This window comes from Varanus komodoensis, unplaced genomic scaffold, assembly GCF_004798865.1.
Source record: "Varanus komodoensis strain SLA01 unplaced genomic scaffold, ASM479886v1 scaffold23, whole genome shotgun sequence".
Taxonomy (NCBI): domain Eukaryota; kingdom Metazoa; phylum Chordata; class Lepidosauria; order Squamata; family Varanidae; genus Varanus; species Varanus komodoensis.
Genome location: NW_025335627.1, coordinates 13524999 through 13545386, shown reverse-complemented (window position 1 = coordinate 13545386; position 20388 = coordinate 13524999). Strand labels below are relative to the sequence as shown.

Genomic DNA, 20388 nt, shown 5'->3' with positions numbered 1-20388 from the left:
CTACGTGGTGTTCAAATTTACCCTTATCTCGACGATTGGTTATTAGTCTCTCAGACCAGAGAAGGACTTTTTATCTCTATACATATGACTTGCACCCTGCTGCAGGATCTTGGACTTTGCATTAACTCCGAGAAATCCTCTCTTGTTCTTGCGCAGATTATCAATTTCATCGGAGCCTGTCTGGATTCCACGGTGGCAAGAGCATTCTTTCCGCGAGACAGACAGCACACTCTTGCTTGACACATCCATTGAATGCAATGAGCCAGGACGGTTCCCGCCCGATCGATCCAAAGACTTGTGGGACACATGGCCGTGTCGGTCACTGTCGTTCCACATGCCAGGCTTCAGCTTAGCCCTCTCCAGCTCTACTTCAACAAGATGTTTCGACCACAAAAGGACTTGCCTAGAAAGTTAATTCGGCTCCCGTCCTCTGTTCTACAATTTCTGATATGGTGAACAGTTCCAGCCAACTTAAATGTTGGGGTTCCATTCCGACCCCGGTGCCCTACAGTGACTCTCGGTACCGATGCATCCCTGCTCGGATGGGGAGCAGTGTGTTCCAATCTACGCACTCAAGGTGTTTGGGATCAACAGGAGTCCAAGAATCATATCAATTTCCTGGAACTTCTGGCAGTATTCAAGGCCCTACGATCGTCTGAGGACGTTCTTCGGCACCGAGTCATTCAGATAACCTCGGACAACACTGCTACAGTCTTTTATCTGAACAAACAAGGCAGGACAAAGTCCCCCTGTTGGCTCAGCTATCGATGCAGATATGGAACTGGTGCATCCCGAGAGACATTGCTCTTGTAGCAGTACATCTAGCTGGTACGGACAATGTCGAGGCCGATCTTCTAAGCAGACAAATGTCGACATCTCACAAATGGGAGCTGGATCGACAGATATGCGACCAACTCTTCCATCGCTGGGGACATCCGGACATGGACTTGTTCGCTACCCAGCAGCACAGGGGATGCGAGAATTTTTGCTCAAGAGTGGGAATCGGACAAGGATCATCAGGGGATGCTTTTATGATCCCTTGGGACAATATGAACTTTTACGCTTTCCCTCCGATTGCTCTCATTATGAGAGTAATATCGAAGACAGTTCACGACAGGGCCACAGGACTGCTGATAACTCCATGGTGGCCAAGCCAAGCATGGTTTTCAACACTTCTTCGAATATCTCACGACGAATATCTTCAACTCAGCGAGAGGGCACAGTTCGCCACCCGGATTTAACATCGCTGAAATTAACAGCTTGGTGGATTTGATAACAGTCGGTACTGACTCGGTACCGACGGCGTCTACCTCTTCTACAGATCGTGTCCCCGGATCTGACACTTGAATCGAGGCTTCGAATCCATTGTTTTTCCCTGCTTCATCAGATTTGACAAGTTTTCCATCGGGTTCGATGGTTTTCCACCCGGAAGTTCAGAGCATTCTCGAATCTGCGTTAAGACCGTCAACGCAAAAATCATATGCGCCTAAGGGGCGGCGATTCTCTACTTTTTCTGAGTCTCCTTCGTTTCTTCCATATTCAGCATCCATAGAGAATATTCTTCAATTTCTCTTAGAACTCCACCATTTAGGACTTAAACCATCTTCCATAAAGGTGTACACGGCGGCAATTTCTTACTACCGTGGTACAATTCAGGGATCCTGCATTTTTTTCTCAAATATTGATAAAGAGATTCCTTAAAGGGCTGCATAATCTTCATCCAACGATCAGACCAGTTATGCCTACTTGGAATCTTTCAGTGGTATTACAAGCACTAACGAGAGCTCCATTTGAACCTTTGGTGACTATTGATTTGCGCCTTGTTTCTTGGAAGACATCATTTCTTGTAGCGGTTACATCAGCTCAAAGAGCTAGTGAGCTCTGTGCCCTCAGGGTAGACCCTCCCTATTTGAATTTCCATAGGGAGAAAGTTCTGCGAATGGATCCGTCTTTTCTACCGAAAGTGGCTACTACTTTTCACATGAGTCAAGAGATCATCTTACCTGCTTTTTTTCCATCTCCATCGAATCCAATTGAGAGATCCTTACACACGCTCGACGTACAGCGCTGCTTCGCCTTTTATAGATCGAGGACTGAATCCATCCGACACCCCAATCGACTCTTTGTTAAATACTCTGAGCAGGACCAAGGTTCTCCTGTTACCCCTCAAAGACTCTCCAAATGGATAGTTCACACTACTACTCTGTCCTACCAGTTGGCTAAGATAAACTTACCTACAACCACAAGGGGTCATTCTACACGAGCAGTAGCTGCTTCTTCAGCCTTTGTGGCGGGGGTCCCGATTGACGATGTCTGCAGGGAGGCCACCTGGGCCACTCCATGCACATTTGCTAAACATTATCATCTTGATGTCTGTGCAAGACAGGACTGTTCCTTTGGCAGAGCCGTTCTTTCAGCTGTTCTTCATTGATGACACCTCCCCTCCTCCAGTCAGGATAAGCTTGCTAATCTACCCATATGGGTGATGCACAGACGCCACGACGAAGAAAAGCAGGTTGCTTACCTGTAACTGATGTTCTTCGAGTGGCCATCTGTGCAGTCACGCAACCCACCCGCCAGCCCCGCTCGGTGTCAATGGGGGGAACTTGTTATCGGTACCATACTGTTCTTTATTCTTGGTACCTACACCGTATTTCTTAACTTGTCATCGGTACCTACAACGTTTTTTCCTTAGTTTAGATTTTTTTTCTCTAGAGGCATCTGGTCTATCAAAGACTGGAAAATGGCAGACACTCCACCCCATATGTACTACTGGGGGGGGGATGGGAGTGGAGTTTTCCCGCCAAAACCGTTAGGTATCAATCTCCCGGTCACAGGCACTGCGCAGGCGCAGCACCCATATGTGTGACTGCACAGATGGCCACTCGAAGAACATCAGTTACAGGTAAGCAACCTGCTTATCTTGAGCTTTCCAGAAAATTGTGAGGACAAATGTTTTGTATGCACATACTCAGACCACTCAAAAGAACAGCAGTTCAAGACAGGTGTCTGCCTATATTCTACTGGCACCCAGATCCTTTACAGGAGCATCCTGGCAGTCCTTCAGCCTCTCCTCCTTGAACTCTGGGGCACAAAGACTTAGATGACTGAAAGTATTTTGCAGGCCGGGACAAGCACAGAAATGGCATTCACATTTGTGCTTCTTCACCCTTCCTTTGGGTGCTCATGATGGTCCAAATTTGGTGGGTGAGCCACTTTACACTCAGCCTTGTAAATCAGAAAAATAAAATGTCTTGTGCTATGATTCCCAGTGAGGTAAAGTGGGACCTACCCAGAGGAGTATGGTGATCCAAGGACCAAACTGAATCCATATAGCATATATTTAACAAAATAAGCAAGATAAGTCAAAAGGATAATTGATTACACTTGGATCTTCATATAACAACAAATATGCAGAGCCTGTCTGAAATCACATTATGTTGTGACTACTCTACTGAGGTGAACTATTTTATATATATCTGCTTTTACATATATTATATATATGTACTCAGTTTGTAGATCAGTCCCATCAGGTTCCTCTGTGCCACTATGGTCCATTACCCAAAATTTTGGCAGCAGATTACATATGGAAGAATACCAATCATAGCCATTAGCGTGAATGACCTCCTGAATACACCAGTTGTCAGATGTCAGCTTGAGCAGAAATCCAAGAATATTTATATAGAGCAACTAATGGCAAGGTGGTAAGAGCCCTTTTATAGCTCTCCAGGTCTATAATACAGGCAGTTTGTATTGGTGAAGGCACTCATTTAGCATCTTCCTTGGAAATGGGTGACTGCCATCCCCTATGTTTTGAAGATTAGCACATTCAACTTGAAGGCAATGTTATAGGAAGTGGGTGATCCATGAACCATTCCTGGGTAATGGGGTGACCTGGCCCCTACTAAGGAATTTCACTGTGGACAAGGTGTGTTTCTGTGCTTCTTTCCTGGGTAAAATCACTGCACTCTTCAAAACACACCCTGCCAATCATAGTGACAGGCATTTCATGAAGAGTGAGCTCTTTCTTGCTTTATGCACTGTTTAGTCTTTGATGTGAAAATGGAAAACACTTTGTTTTTTCTGATATCTGTATATAACACATATGCACATGTGCACTTTGCCTGCACAGAGTTTCAGTATAGAAAATGTAAATAGCAGAGGAATAGCAGTCAGGACTCCTTCCTAACATCCTAGTTCTCATGACCTTACCACTGGATTTATATTGTGCAAAGAGAAAAAACTGAGATCGTACAAGGAATGTTTCCAGTCTCCTTTATCAGACAGGCACTCTCAATTCTTTATCACTCAACATTCTTACTACTGGGATGATTGGTGGGCCATATGAAGTCAGGAAGTGCATTTTCAAATATCTAGGTGGGTGTCTTCTCAGACCCAATCTGCCCATTTGGCCTCACTCAATCATCAGCCACTGGAAGAGAATTATTTCTCTCCCCTGTGCCACCAACATCATTTCTTCCTGTGTTTCCCAGAGCACAGCTGTTGGCTTCAGCCTTGGTACTGTCACCATCACATCCAGTGCCTCTACCACCTGCACCAATATTATCTTCAGATGGAAGGTTCTGTAGCTTTTCTACCTAGCTGCTTACAGAACAGAACCCAAGACACTCCACAGGAAAAGATTACGCTTCTGACTTGTCATCTTTGCCTGTGGCACCTTCAATCTCATCTCCTAATCTAGCATTTGGAAACGAGGACCTTGCTTCTGCATCCAAAGATCTAGGCCACTTTTTGACCAGATCATGTAAATAGTTTAATCTCCAGGTCTCAGAACTCAGCACAGAAAGTTTTAAGTTCCAGGTTTCATTGCTTCCTGTGTCGAAGTGCCGATGCTGATTATCATCCCTTTAGTTTACCATCAGTAGTGCTATCTCATGGTTAGAAGCCTGAGTGCCTTTCAGCAAACTCCTGCTTGAATTGAGGAACAAAGTATTGACCTGCTCTGCACAGAAGTCACACTGGGGAATAAAATCAACCAGGCAGACAGACATTGGCTGTGGACATTCTCCATCAATGCCCAATTCCTCAAGTACAAGCTAGGTTCTCCATGTAGATGTATCATGAACAGAAGCACATTATATATGGGATGCAGGCAAATGTTTGCTCTGCCTGATGTCCTTTTCCCTGGCTTACTACTGCATAAAGACTGAGGGAATGTCAGTGCAGGCATGGCCAAGCCAAGCCAGCCAGCAAAAGACATAAGATTACTGAGTAGTTGCACTGAGCAGGGGGTTGGACCTAATGGCCTTCTGGTCCCTTTCAGCTCAACTATTCTATGATTTATGAACTTTCTGCTGTGCTGTGGGAAAGCAAGGAGCAAGTGCAGTGTCTAAGTGACTAGTCAAGAAGGAATCTCTTTCAAGGAGGCAACACCTCTTCCCACACTTATTGTAAAAGTGTGATTTTACTCTTCCGCCCTACACCATTCTACCATGCTCTCTGAATGTTGTCAGAGGAGTCGCTGCTCTAGTTCTCTACAAGAGGGCTTTATTCTGCTGCTTTGGTGTTTGTTGGTGTTCGTCTTCCATGTTTGTTGTGGGAGATAAAAAGTCTGTCTGACATGGCAATATTTCTCAGGGTTTGTATTTTTCTACCTTTCTATATTAAGCAACCACAAAGCGGTGCTATGCTGCAGCTGCACCTAATAATGTGTGACTTCTTCCGGTTACGTTGTGGAACATTTAATACCAGACTTTCTGTGCTCTAAATAACACCTGCTAAGAGGGATGAAAAACATGGGAGAGGCTCTGGAGAATGGCAATGTTGTGAAAACTCCCACAAACCCAATGTATGCCTTAGAGAAGATCCCAGAGGCAGCATTCTTTTTTGACATTACAGGCAGAATTCTGTTTGGAGAGAGGCTTCACTTTTTTGCACACAAGCAAGACAAAGCAGGTTCTCCTAAAGAATTATGGATAGTTGGGAAGTCTATTATCATTAAAATCCTTTCCTACAGTTTCAGCTCAGCTCAACCTCTTCAGCTCAGCTCAACACAAATACCTTTTGAGATTGTAGGCATAGTCTCTGTTCTGGTATTCTGCATTGTCCTCATATATATATTGTGGAAATGTTGAAAAAGGTTCTCAGAAAACATACAATTTAACTCCAATAGCACAATAGACAAAAGACATAAAGTATTACTACAATATACCATTTACTACAGAGCAATAGACAGTTCATTTAGAGCAGATCAAATGTTTCAGTCAGTATGAGCTCCATCCAGTGTGGCTGCCTGTAACCCTTCAAATTTGGAGGACTGCAGACATCCGTGGGAGAGCAGGGGCTCAGTGTTTCCCTTCTGCTCCAAAACACTTCCATAACCCTTTCGCAGCCTCCTAACCCTGCTCATGAGGAGGAGGAGCTGAGCCATTGCCCAGAGCCCCTCACTCTTTCCCTTTCTGCCCCCCAGAATCCTCCCATGCCAGCTCCAAAGTTGCACTTGTGGAGTCAGAGGTGCCACCAGCTGTGAGGGAAACAACTGCACTGGCTGTGAGGGTGTCCGGAGTTTGCACTGAACTTAGAGCCCAGGTGCAACCTCAGAGGGCTTTTCCAAGGTCAGAGGTGGGGTGCTGAGTTTTCATATGGCCATCTGGTCAGTACTGGTGGCTACAGAGCTGTGCCATATAGAGCATACTTGTCCACAACAACTTAATATCTAGCTGCATTTCTTTTAGCTGTTTCAGTACAGTCAAGCAGATGAAGAGATGAAAGATATTTTCTGTATATTTCAGTTATGCAGTCCTTTTTAAAGGCATCTTTTAGGCACAGAGAGGCTGTGGAACCCCCTGTAGCAACATGTTGAAATAGTTTTTAGAAAACAAACAGAATGAAAATTATTTCATTAGTAGGTTAGATAGTTGGTGGAGGTTTTATTTTGCACTCCAACAGTTGCTTATTAGATGAACCAGAATGAGATTGTTGTTGTGATGCTGTGCTGAAGAGTACAGCAAATCCATTATTCATAATCTCTCTCCCAGTTCCCAGACCCAGTGACACAATGCTGTTGTTTTGCTGAAGAAGGCCACCCATTTGAAATCTATTTTATTGGGACAAATAACTAAACTCCACTCTGAAGAAAGGCAATTTAAAACACCCTGAAATTCATTTTACTCACTTAAATGTTTAAGCAATGATATTTATTGCATTTTAACCATTTGAAAGTAGCAGCTGATTGAACAAGAGCTAAGCTATTTCAGGCAAGTTTAGTGGAGGAGGGGGCAAGCTAGACAGAAACCTGAGAGTACTGCAGTGTGATCCATAATGAATATTTAGCGATCTTAAAATGTAATGAGTCACTGGTAGGCAGATTAAACATAGCCATTAATATGCTACATAATTATATCTTCATGCTAATTTACAGCAGCATAGTGAAGTATCTCTTTTTCTGCTACATAATATTAGCAAAGAATGGAGAAGGCTATCTTAACCTTAGAACCTTGTGATGAAGAGGGGTGTAGGAATGAATAAAGCATATCTAAAGAAACTCATCACTTTTTAATTCTGTTAAATTTGTACAGTTTGATTTTCACATACTCCCCTATTTTATAATACTTTTCTCTATCAATTGGAATCAAAGGTAATTGCTAATAAAATGGAATGAAATGCTTTATATCTAGCTTCATGTGTACCACAACTGGATTAAAATAATAATAGCTACTGAAAAGTACCAGCTCAGAAAAACACTGATCAGAAAAGTGAATCAGCAATCATATACACTTTAATTTCCCTGCTTTGAAAACTTCAGGACAGAAAGGTTTTTGTGCTGTCAGGCAGGATGTATCAAGACTCTTAGCTCCTATTAGAATGAGAAAAAGCATATTGTTTTAGTTTCCTTTTCCCATATATCTACATCCAAAGTCCCTTATTTTATACCAAAATGGAAGACTGGGTTCCCTTGCATTGCTGACATGGTAACCAATAGAATGGCCAGAATGTGCTGCTTCAAGACAAGGAGAGTTAAAGCCTTTGTAGCTTCAGACTCCCAAGCAGTACTTAGTGCAACTTTATCGCTAGAAAACGACTGCCTAGATCCAGACCCAAAGAAACTATCTGGCCCCATACGACATGGCCAAATTGTGATTAATGCTATCCAAACTCACAAATCCTGGGTATCTGTGAGATAATTATTTATTTATTTTTATTTTATATACCACCCCATTACATAGGCTGTGGGTGGTTTACAAGAAATTTAAACTAACAATGATTAAAATTTTACTAAAAACAAACAAAACTGATCTGGGAAGGCCCACCAGAAGAGATATGTCTTTAACTCCCTCTTGAAGGTAGCAGTCTGAGATATCAAAAGCATCTCTCCAGCAGACCATTCCACAGTTTAGGGGCAACCACAGAGAAAGTTGTGTGACAGTTAACATTCATCTTAATCATTGTGGGAGCTCTCTCAGAATGAGATTCCAACATTCCTTGATGAAAAAGCATGGGTAGGTTGGAAGAATTTAAAGATGCTATAATAATCCATGTGGGAAGTATATCCCTTCCACACGTCAAGAATGCTGCTCAGAGGAGAGCCTGCTAGGCTACCATTAATTCTGAAACACTGTTAGGCACTTCCTGCTGAAGTCAGCAGACTTAAAGTAGACAGCTATCTTAACAACGCATTCATCAACTGAAAATATTGAACCATGTTTGGATGGCAAATTGAGATAACAGATAAATTATTGTATTAACATGACCAAATAGAGTAGCCCACCATTCAAGATATGCTGCAGGATCTGCTTAATCAAGATCCTATCTAATGTGAATAAAGGGCTCTTAGTTTTATTTATACATATAACAGCAGGTTGTACTATTTGTAGATTGCTTTAAATCTTGGTTCCAACATTCAAAGAATAATATAGTAAGATTTACATCTAAAAATAAAGCAGTTTAAGAATTAATTGGATTAGTATGAATATTACTGTGCTTTTAAAATGTGCTTTCTTCTGTTTGAATAGAAAGAAGTGTAAAGAAGAAACACAACCTACAAAACAAAAACTTTGCCTAAATGCTTGAATATTATTTTCAACCCACATCAGAGCAGTAAAGATATTTTTACCTAAATAATATACATTTGCACAATAACAGGTTGTTTTCTGTACTAAGAGAGATCCAAGGATTTTTGAGCTTGCCAGAATTCTCTGAACTTCACTCCAAAATTCATTTCAGGCTGTTTCTGTTTTTACTTACAACCTCTTCTTTCAGTTCATTCTGCTGTTTTTTAAAAGATCACACATACTTGTCAATGACTAAAGTGTTAAAGTGCACAAGCTTAGAAAGCACACTTTTAAAATGAACAATTTGAATGGTGCATTTTTTAAGTGCATGTTTTTGCAACTAAAAGCATTTTTCTGAATTTGAAAACAATGTTTGGAGAACATGAGCCTCTGGTCACCTGTTATGAATGCAGCATTTGAGTGATTTGTAAATTGAAATTCTCATGGATCCCAGATTCCATCATATGATTGTTTCAGGGTAACTCATAAGAGTATAAGCTCTGAAAAATAAAGTGGGAGACAAATTTGAATATGGCGAAGGATATTAACTGGAATAGTACATTGGCTAATACACTGGGCTATAATTCGAGAAGACCCTGACTTGAATTCTACCTATCCTGTTAACTAACCAGTTGCCTTAAGCCAACCACCATTTTATCAGCCTCAGCATCTCCTCTAAAATATGAGGACAATATTGGACTGTTTATAGGGCTAGCTCAGGGGTCGGCAACCTTTAACACTCAAAGAGCCATTTGGACCCGTTTCCCACACAAAAGAAAACACTGGGAGCCGCACAATCCTTTTGACATCTAAAATGAAGATAACACTACATATATTGGTTTTTGCTATGTATATCTTCATTATGATTCAGCTGCAGCTCTTGTTCAGTCACTAAAAACTGTTATTTTTAATCTTACATTATAAACTAGTAGGACTCCTTTCATATTTTTTGAATAGGAGAAGCGCTTCCTGAAGAGTCAAAGTCAGTGCTAAAGGGCTGCATGCATTAAACAGCAAACCCCATAAGTTCATCAGCAGTAAAAGCAAATGAATCTACCCACGTACCATTAAAGGTCTGGTTTTCTTCAGAAACTTTTCATCAATTTATCCATGGTTGGCCTATGGGGGGGCGGGGGGGAGCTCAGTAAATCGGCGCAGGTCCGCAGATTGGCAGCTGTGCCAGAGATATAGGTGTGTTTAGTGACTGATTAGCAGATAAACAGTCAAGTGCTGTGAATTGTGACAGGTTCCAAGCCCAGCTTTTAACATTCAGATGAAGGAGATTACATTGGGACAAAGAGAATCCTTTCAGCAGCATTTCCTGTAACATGAGAGCCTGCAGGAAGCTTGTTGAGCAGAGGAATGTAGCGATTTACTTAACTAGCTGATTTACTTAACTAGCTAGCGCTGCGTTCCTGAGTGGAGCTTCGAGCAGATCAGCGGCTGTGCCGGCGCGTGTTTTGAGCAATGGGGCTGCAGCAGAGGGGTTCAAGAGCCACGTGCGGCTCTGGAGCCGTGGGTTGCCGACCCCTGGGCTAGCTGAATGATTGCAACACAGTAACGTAGATGAAGTGCTTTGGAAACTTGAAAGCACTATATAATTGCTAATTATTATTACTTTATTGAACAAGAAAAGGTTTGTTAATGAAATTTATGGCTGTGAGTGAAAACAAAGAGGGACAGCTTCAGTATAAATCTTTTAGAAAGAGTTACAGAAAAAGGGCACAGCTCACTGCTGATCTCAGCTGCGGTGCTAATTCATGATAACCCTGCTGTCATCTGACAGTGAAGCATGCTTCATTCTTGCTCTGCAGAAGTGCTGTTCAGAAAACCATGGACAAGTCAGAATAACACAGTTTAAAGATGATCAAGTTATTTGTACTTTGTTGAATGTAAAATGTGCTCCCTGTCTTGTGGAACAAGTGGCACCTGCTTCCATTGGCATTCCCAATTAGATCCAGCAAATGTCTGTGAAGAAGGGCACCTTTTTCTCCTCAGTGCATCTCTGTGCTGAAGGGCTAATGCTCTCCATGCAGATTGTACTATCTGGCCCGATTCTGCAGTCATCCTCACCACATCTGTCAAGGGCCTGAGCCTCTTCTGTATTTGTTTTTGCAGACCTAGGTATGCTGGGTGTACACATCCATTTCCCCCAAAGAAACAACATGCGGATTGTGTTTGCCAGTGCTTTTTTTGTAAGAAAAATGGTGCCGGAACTCATGAAATTATTTACCTTTCGCACATAGTCAGTCACTGTACACACACCCACATACATCAGTTGTGTAACGAAACATAACGGTCACCACCACCAGTAAGCACTCAGCGTGCGACCACACAATTAATAACAAGCCGAGCAGCACCATCACAACCAGCATGGACAAAGAATGCATGCATCAGATTCGACACAGAAGCAGCCTGCATGCACCGTTTTAATGATTTTGCCACCGACCTGCTTCGCTTGACAGAGAGATTCAAATCCACATGGACCAAACATCAAATTTTCAAAAGTTACTTTTAAAATTTGGAAAATCTGTTGAAAAAAAGTGCCGAAACTCTGTTCCGGTGCATTCTATGACAAAAAAAGCACTGGTGTTTGCTCTTACTGGTTGAGCCTTGCCTGTGCTAACCATTCCTTTCTCTCAAGAATAGGACTCATATTGGAAGCTTTGATTACATTTGCTGCTAATTGCAATTTCTCATTACATCTGAACTGGCATTCTGGTTATTATTCTCATCCTACATCATGGGATGTCTGGACAACCCAAAGCTCACATACTATTGTATAATTTTACACATAACTCAATCTATAATCTAGGCCTTCTAGAACATTGTTAAAATTAGCCAAGTGAAAAATGTCTATCAGTGGCAGCCTCCACTCTTTTGAATTTTTCTTCCTATAAACTAAAACAAAAGTGTTCCCCAGGCTGCATAAGAATAGCTCTGTGGGGTACTTTTATATCCCAAACAAAGGAAGAAAAGACAGGTCATCTTTGTCTTTTTGTTTGAACAAAAAAGTCACGTTTGAACTAAAACTGCCAGCCACCTAACTTAAATCCACTAAGGGAAAGTGTCTGTATGATAATTTGAAGATTTTAGGTCAAAGTATTGTTATGCAAATATAAGGTCAATAGGTGATCATTCTTACGCAGTTTTTATTGTTAGGCATAGCTGGAGGAAAGATAAAGTATTAAATTACCTGTGGTGAAGGGTTTTGTGTAGCTTAATGAAGCTATGAGCTATGCCGTGCAGGGCCACCCAAGACGGACAGGTCATAGCAGAGAGCTCTGACAAAAGGTGATCCACTGGAGAAGGAAATGGCAACCCACTCCAGTATCCTTGCCATGAAAATCCCATGGACAGTAGCAAAAGGCAAAAAGATATGACACCGGAAGATGAGCCCCTCAGGTCAGAAGGTGTCCAGTGTGCTACTGGGGAAGAGCAGAGGGCTAGTACTAGTAGCACCAGAAAGAATGAAGCGACTGGGTCAAAGCCGAAAGGACACTCAGTTGCAGATGTATCTGGTGCTGAAAGGAGAGTCTGATGCTGCAAAGATCCATACTCCATAGGAACCTGGAATGTAAGATCCATGAATCAAGGCAAGCTGGACATGGTCAAGCAAGAGATGACAAGACTGAACATCGAGATCTTAGGAATCGCGATCTTAGGAATCAGTGAACTAAAATAGACAGTAAATGGCAGAATGATCTCAGTTTGAATCCAAGGAAAACCATTCAACATCACAGTAGTCCAGGTCTATACCCCAACCACAGATGCTGAACAGGCTGAAGTTCTATGAAGGCCTACAACACCTTCTAGAATTAACACCAAAAATGATGTCCTTATCCTCATGGGGGATTGGAATGCTAAAGTAGGAAGCCAAAAGATAGCCAGAATAACAGGCAAGTTTGGCCTTGGAGTACAAAATGAAGCAGGGCACAGGCTGGCAGAATTTTGTCAAGATGATGGTCATAGCAAACACTCTTTTCCAGCAACCCAAGAGACAACTCTACACATGGATATCACCAGATGGTCAACACAGAAATCAGATTGACTATGTGCTCTGCAGTCAAAGATGGAGAAACTCTATACAGTCAGTAAAAACTAGACCAGGAGCTGACTGTGGCTCTGATCATGAGCTTCTTGCAAAATTTAGGCTTAAATTGAAGAAAGTAGGGAAAAGCACTAGGCCACTCAGGTATGACCTAAATCATATCCCTGATACAGTAGAGGTGACAAATAGATTTAAGGAATTAGATCTGATAGACAGAGTGCCTGATGAACTATGGACGGAGGTTTGCAACATTGTACAAGAGGTAGCAACTAAAACCATCCCAAAGAAAAAGAAATGCAGGAAAGCAAAATGGCTGTCTGAGGAAGCTTTACAAATAGCTGAGGAAAGAAGGGAAGCAAAGGGCAAGGGAGAAAGATACACCCAATGAAACGCAGAATTCCAGAGAATAGCTAGAAGAGATATGAATGCCTTCTTAAATGAATAGTGCAAAGAAATAGAAGAAAACAATAGAATAGGGAGGACCAGAGATCTCTTCCAGAAAATTGGAGATATGAAGGGAACGTTTCATGCAAAGATGGGCATGATAAAGGACCAAAATGGCAGGGACCTAACAGAGGCAGAAGAGATTAAGAAGAGGTGGCAAGATTACACAGAAGAACTATACAAGAAGGATCTTAACATCTCTGATAACTGACCTCAAGCCAGACATTCTGGAATGTGAAGTCAAATGGGCCTTAGGAAGTCTGAGCAACAACAAAGCTGGTGGAAGAGACAGTATTCCAGCTGAGCTATTCCAAATCCTAAAAGACAATGTAGTTAAAGTGCTGCCACACTCAATATGCCAGCAACTTTGGAAAACTCAACAGTGGCCACTCAACAGGATTGGAAAAGGTCAGTTTACATTCCAATTCCAAATCCAAAGAAGGGCACTGCCAAAGAAAGTTCAAACTACCGCACCATTGCGCTCATCTCAGATGCAATCAAATTTATGCTCAAAATCCTACAAGCTAGGCTTAAGCAGTATATGGACCATGAACTACCAGAAGTAGAGGCAGGGTTTCGAAGAGGCAGAGGAACTAGAGATCAAATTGCCAACATACGCTGGATCATGAAGAAAGCTAGGGAGTTCCAGAAAAACATCTATTTCTGCTTCATTGACTATGCTAAAGCCTTTGATTGTGTAGATCACAACAAATTGTGCCGAGAGATGGGAGTACCAGACCATCTTATTTGTCTCTTGAGAAACCTCTGTGGGTCAAGAAGCAACAGTGAGAACTGGACACGGAACCACTGATTGGTTTAAAACTGGAAAAGGAGTTTGGCAAGGCTGTATATTGTCCCTCTGCCTATTTAACTTATATGTAGAGCACATCATGAGAAAGGCCAGGATAGATGAATCACAAGTTGGAATTAAGATTGCTGGAAGAAATATCAACAACCTCAGATATGCAGAGTATACCACTGTCGTATTGCTCTGACAGTGAGGAAGCTTTTCCTGTTGTCCAGTCTGAATCTGGGTTGCCACAAATTGAATTGATTATTCCGTATCCTACCCTCTGGCATCAGCAAGAAGAGATCTTGACCTTCCTCTTTGTGACAGCCTTTGAGGTACTAATAGAGGGATATCGTGTCCCACCTCAGTCTTCTCTTCTCAAGGCTGAACATGCCCAGTTCTCTCAGTCTCTCCTCATAGGGCACTGTTTCCAAACCCTGCATCATTTTTGTTGCCCCCCCCCCCCCCCCCGGACCCTTTCTAATTTACCTGCATCTTTCTTAAATGTTGTTGCCCAGAACTGGACACAGTATTCCAGGTGATACGCAGATGATACCATTCTAATGGCAGAAAGTGAAGAGGAACTAAAGAGCCTCCTGATGCGGGTGAAAGAGGAGAGCACAAAAGTTGGCTTAAAACTCAACATTAAAAAAACCAAGGTCATGGCATCTGGCCCTATCACTTCCTGGCAAATAGATGAGAAAGAAATGGAGGTAGTGACAGATTTTATTTTCCTGGGCTCCAAGATCACTGCAGATGGTGACTGCAGCCAAGAAATTAATAGATGCTTGCTCCTTGGGAGGAGAGCTATGGCAAATCTAGACTGCATATGAAAAAGCAGAGACATCACCCTGCTGACAAAAGTGCGTATAGTCAAGGTTATGGTTTTCCGAGTTGCAATGTATGGCTGTGAAAGCTGGACCATAAGGAAGTATGAGTGCCAGAGGCCTTTGAATTGTGGTGCTGGAGGAGACTCCTGCGAGTCCCCTGGACCGCAAGGCAATCAAACCGGTCAGTCCTAGAGGAGATCAACCCTGACTGCTCTTTAGAAGGCCAGATCCTGAAGATGAAACTCAAATACTTTGGCCACCTAATGAGAAGGAAGGACTCCCTGGGAACATTAGATGGAACATAATGTTCCCTAATGCTGGGAACATTAGATGGCAAAAGAAGAAGGGGACGGCAGAGGATGAGGTGACTGGATGGAGTCACTGAAGCAGTTGGTGTGAGCTTAAGTGGACTCCAGGGGATGGTGAAGGACAGGAAGACCTGGAGGAATGTTGTCCATGGGGTTGCGATGGGTTGGACACAACTTTGCAACTAACAACAACTGCTATAACCACTTTCAGCAACTGCATACAGATGTTAAATAACATTGGGGACAGGATGATATTCTACATAGTCCCATAGCTACATCGCCAGGGGTTTGGTGAGTAACATAGAAACATAGAAATAGAGCGAGTCAGAAGGGGTCTTCCGGGCCATCTAGTCTGACCCCCAGCTCTAACCGGCTCCGCTCAAGACATGCCCACCATGTGCACATCCAGCCTATCCTTGAACACCCGCACCAATGGTGCCTCAGCAACCTCTCTTGGAAGCCCATTCCACACCCTCAGGGTCCTAACTGTCAGGAAGTGCTTCCTGGCATCCAAATGGAATCTTGGCTCCCTAAGCTTTGCTCCATTGGAGCGCGTCCTGCCTTCCTCTGCAGGGGAGAACAGGTCTCTACCCATCTCCCTGTGACAGCCCCTCACATACCTGTATGTCGCCAACATATTTATTTATTTACTTATTATTTAGGGAACTTCTATGCCACCCCATTCGCTGAAGCCTCAGGGTGGCTCACAAACGGAAATAAATAACATCATATAAAACAATATAATTTAACAGTATAAATTAAGTTGCCCTGGCCAAAGAATAAAATAAATAAATAATATTAACAATTAAAATAACATTTGAATAAAAAGGTCTTTGCTTGGCGCCGAAAAACAAATAACGATGGCACCGGGCAGACCTCTCTGGGGAGCGCATTCCATAGATTGGGCACCACCACAGAGAAAGCCTCCTCCGAGTACTTACCCTCCTAATTTCCTTCACAGAAGGTTCCCGGAGAAGGGCCTCTCCTGCTGATCTCAAGGGGTGGGCGGGCATATATGGACGTAAGCGCTCCGTCAGGTAACCAGGACCCAAGCTGTTAAGGGCTTTATAGGTCATCACCAACACCTTGAATTGGGCCCGGACTTCAATGGGAAGTCAGTGAAGCTGACGGAGAACTGGAGTCATGTGAACATAACGCCCAGTCCCCGTCAGCAGCCTGGCAGCTCATATCCCCTCTGAGTCTCCTCTTCTCCAAGCTGAAGAGACCCAGTTCCCTGAGTCTCGCCTCATACCGCATCCCCTGCAAACTGGCCACCAACCTTGTGGCCCTACGCTGCACTGACTCTAACCTGGCTATATCCTTTCTGTAATGAGGGGCCCAAAACTGAACACAATACTCCAGTTGCGGACGCACCAGAGTCGTATTGAGTGGTAGTAATACCTCTCTCGATCTAGAAGCCACACTTCTGGCTATGCAACCAAGGGTGGCATTCACCCTCTTGACCACCGCATCACACTGCTGACTCATGTTTAACCTGCAGTCAACCAGTACCCCAAGGCCCCTTTCACAAGTGCTGCTCTCCAGCCACTTATCCCCTAACCTGTACTTATGACAGCTATTCCTATGCCCCAAGTGCAAGACTTTGCACTTATCCACGTTGAACGCCATCCTGTTGTCTCTTGCCCACTTCCATAGTCTGTCCAGATCCTTTTGGATCTGGAGTACCTGCTCCTCAGTTGTGGCCACTGCTCCAGTTTTAGTGTCATCTGCGAATTTGATCAGCAGACTGTTCACCCCTTCTTCCATGTCATTAATGAGAAGATTAAACAGGACTGGCCCCAGGACAGAGCCCTGGGGGACCTCGCTTGTCACTGGCTGCCATCCCAGTGATTCCCCACTTAAGGTTCCCTTCTGCTTTCAGTCAGTCAACCATGCCCTAATCCACCGGACAGTGCTTTGGCGTATCCCAAAACTCCTCAGTTTCTCCACCAGGATATCATGGGGCACTTTGTTAAAGGCCTTGCTGAAATCCAGGTATACCACATCCACTGCATCCCCTCCATCTAGCCATCTCGAAACCTTGTCATAGAATTCCACAAGGTTTGTCTGGCAGGACCTGTTTTTGAGGAAGCCGTGTTGTGTGGCTGTCAGCCTCCCTTCCCTATCTAGCATCACTAGATCTCTCTTGATTATGAGCCTTTCCATTGTTTTTCCTACAATGGACGTAAGGCTAACAGGTCTGTAATTCCCCATGTCCCTTCTACTACCCTTTTTGAAAATTGGGACCACTGATGCCACCCTCCAGTCCTCTGGAACTTCACCTGTTCTCCACGAGACCTCAAAAATGGATGCCAACTCTCTTGCCAGCTACCTTGATCATGTATATAAAAAGGCAGAATATGAATATTCAAAATAAAAATGTATTGTCCACATAAATACTGTGTATGCCAAGACATGGTAAGCTTATTTACTGTTACCCTTTTGTTAGCTCATTTATTCTACAGCAAGAGTTGTTTAGGATATGTCATTGTATTATTTTTTTATTTTAATAGTGAGAGATGCAGATACACCTTGCGTGGCCATAAGGATTCAGTAAACAGCATTGAATTTCTTCCTTTCTCCAACATCATTCTCACCAGCTCTGCAGACAAGACTCTGTCTCTTTGGGATGCCAGAACAGTAAGCAAAATTATTGTGAGACTGTGACCTTTTAAACATTGTATTTGTAACTGCTTCTTCCAAAATTAGTTACTTATTGCTTTAATTGTTACATTAAAATATACCAGGAAAGCAGCCAATTTCATAATCGATACTTTAATTCGAACTTCAGGGTCAGGAATCCTATGAAAATGCCAGTTTGTAGGCAGCCTTTCCTAAACCCCTTGAAAAATGGTTTCACTTTATTTATTTTGACTCATGTCTGAGTAATATACAGGTGTTTATATTTTTTGGCTGGTCTTTCTGGCCAAGTCAAAAATTATGCTCACCAGCCCTAATCTCCTCGCAAGCTGTCCCCACAAACTTTTCTTCAGGAAGGTCTTGGGGATTCATGGACAAGTGAGTTTAAGCAGGACCTAACCCTGAGGGGAAGAACCAACAGTGAGAGGATTGTGTTGGCTTTGATGTTGCTACTTGAAGGTACTCTGAGCTGCTTCAAGCAATGGGATCCAAGCAAACTCATTCTCTAGACAGGGGAGGGCCAGTAAGGGATGGGGATCACCATACCCACCCATGTCTACAGATTCAAGGTTGCCAGAAAGAATTTGCACACCCTCCAGAGAGTGTCAGTGCACTGTGACAAGATGACCTTGAAACCACTTATTTAGGCTTAGCCACTGCCCTGTGTGAACTATGTGATAGCCATGGGCTTAGGCTGGGTGCTAAATATTGTTTTGTTACTGATGTATCTTCATTGTGTTTTAACCTATTTTCGCAAAAGTTCAAAATCAAATTCAGATGCATGGGGAGGCGATTGCTTCACTTCATAACTGAGTTTGTATTCCTGTGATACAAACAACTTTGATTTATTGGAAGTCCAAATGGTTGTTGCTAAATGTTTCATAAACCATTGCAGTTCTAGCAACAGCAGCAATTGTGCATGAAAGAAATCAGTTGTTCTTTAATTTTACATTATTCTTGCTCTAGTCCTACTATTGCCATGTTCCTTCAATATGCATGGTATTTTAAAATAAAAGCAAAAATGAAAAGGCAGGTCCATGCTCTGAGTAACTTGCAACTAAAATCCAGCCCAAGTAACAGGAGACTCGAGGGTGGAATGGGAGGATAAACCATGTGCTTCCTTGAGGTGAAGATACTTAAGCCTAGTTTCAAGACATGATGGAAGACAGAATGTGGAAAAAATGGGCTTGAGAGGGTGGGATTTGAAAGTGGGGATACAGAGAGATAGCAGTACTTCCTGGCAGACACTTTATTGGCATTAGTAGCAACTGAGAAACAGCCATTAAAGGAGCAGAGGGAGAAAATATTTTAGTTTGCATTCAAATATGAACTGAACCAGTTCAGTTTCCAAAGTAATAGTATGTGTAACAGAATGCAATTAACCTTCCATTTTCACACTTGTCTGCATTTTGCAATGCAGTTAACTGATTTAAAAAGAGGTATGCATACTTTAGGGAAGATAAATGCAAATACACATAAATTAGGGGAAATTGTTTGCAAAATGCATATATTAGAACAAGCATATACATGCAACATTCCATGCATGTTTTCATCCATATTTGTCCAAATTTTTATGCACAGTTTTAAAAATCTGATGCAGAAACAGAATGGAATTAGTGTGTGTCTGAAAAAAATTGCCATCATTTTATAAAGCAAAACAGGGAGATGAGTCCATCACTTAGCAAGAGACCTCTGTGTAGCTGGAGTGTTAATGTCTAGAAATAATGTGGAAAGGACAGTCAAGTAAAGGTTAGTGTTCTAGATCCAGAAGTGGGCACAAGGCACCAGATCCTTGTTATATTTCAAAGTAGAGACATACTTTGCTTACAAACCTTGCTAAGTAAAATACCTGGCATGCTTTGCACAACTCCAAAACAAAAACAAACAAAGAAAACAGCACCCCCTGTTAATCCCTTGTAATGCATGTATGATAATAACGGAAATATTTTCTTTTTTCAGCTTGAAAGAACAAGCTGCTTACTTCTTTATGATCATGCTGTCTCTGATCAACACATAATATTTTCTTTTCCATTATGTCAATGATCTGTGAGCAGAAGACTGTGCAGAGTGGCATATAGCAAAGGGATATGTAATCCTGATGAAATTACTGTTTTACTTAAGCAATAAATATTTAAAAGTGAATAATATTGCATATGAAGCGATAATCGTCTTCCAGGTTGGATAAACACCAGCATTCTGCTTCACTAGTTATCCAAACCTCATTGAGAATATTTTGCTTCTTTCCATTATATTTTCTAAGGAAAATGTCCTGCAATATATACTTTTATGGGTCTCTGTGAATATCTCAGTGCCA

At 42.5% G+C, this 20388-nt stretch overlaps 1 protein-coding gene across 2 annotated transcripts in view; it reads left to right on the top strand.

Annotated features, from left to right (window-relative positions):
* SPAG16 (sperm associated antigen 16) overlaps nt 1-20388 on the top strand; it is a 584427-nt gene that overhangs the window by 363384 nt on the left and 200655 nt on the right. For both annotated transcript variants that reach the window (XM_044432017.1, XM_044432016.1), the window contains exon 12: nt 17948-18074. In XM_044432017.1, the coding sequence (XP_044287952.1) occupies nt 17948-18074 (127 nt within the window). The remainder of the gene's footprint in view (nt 1-17947; nt 18075-20388) is intronic.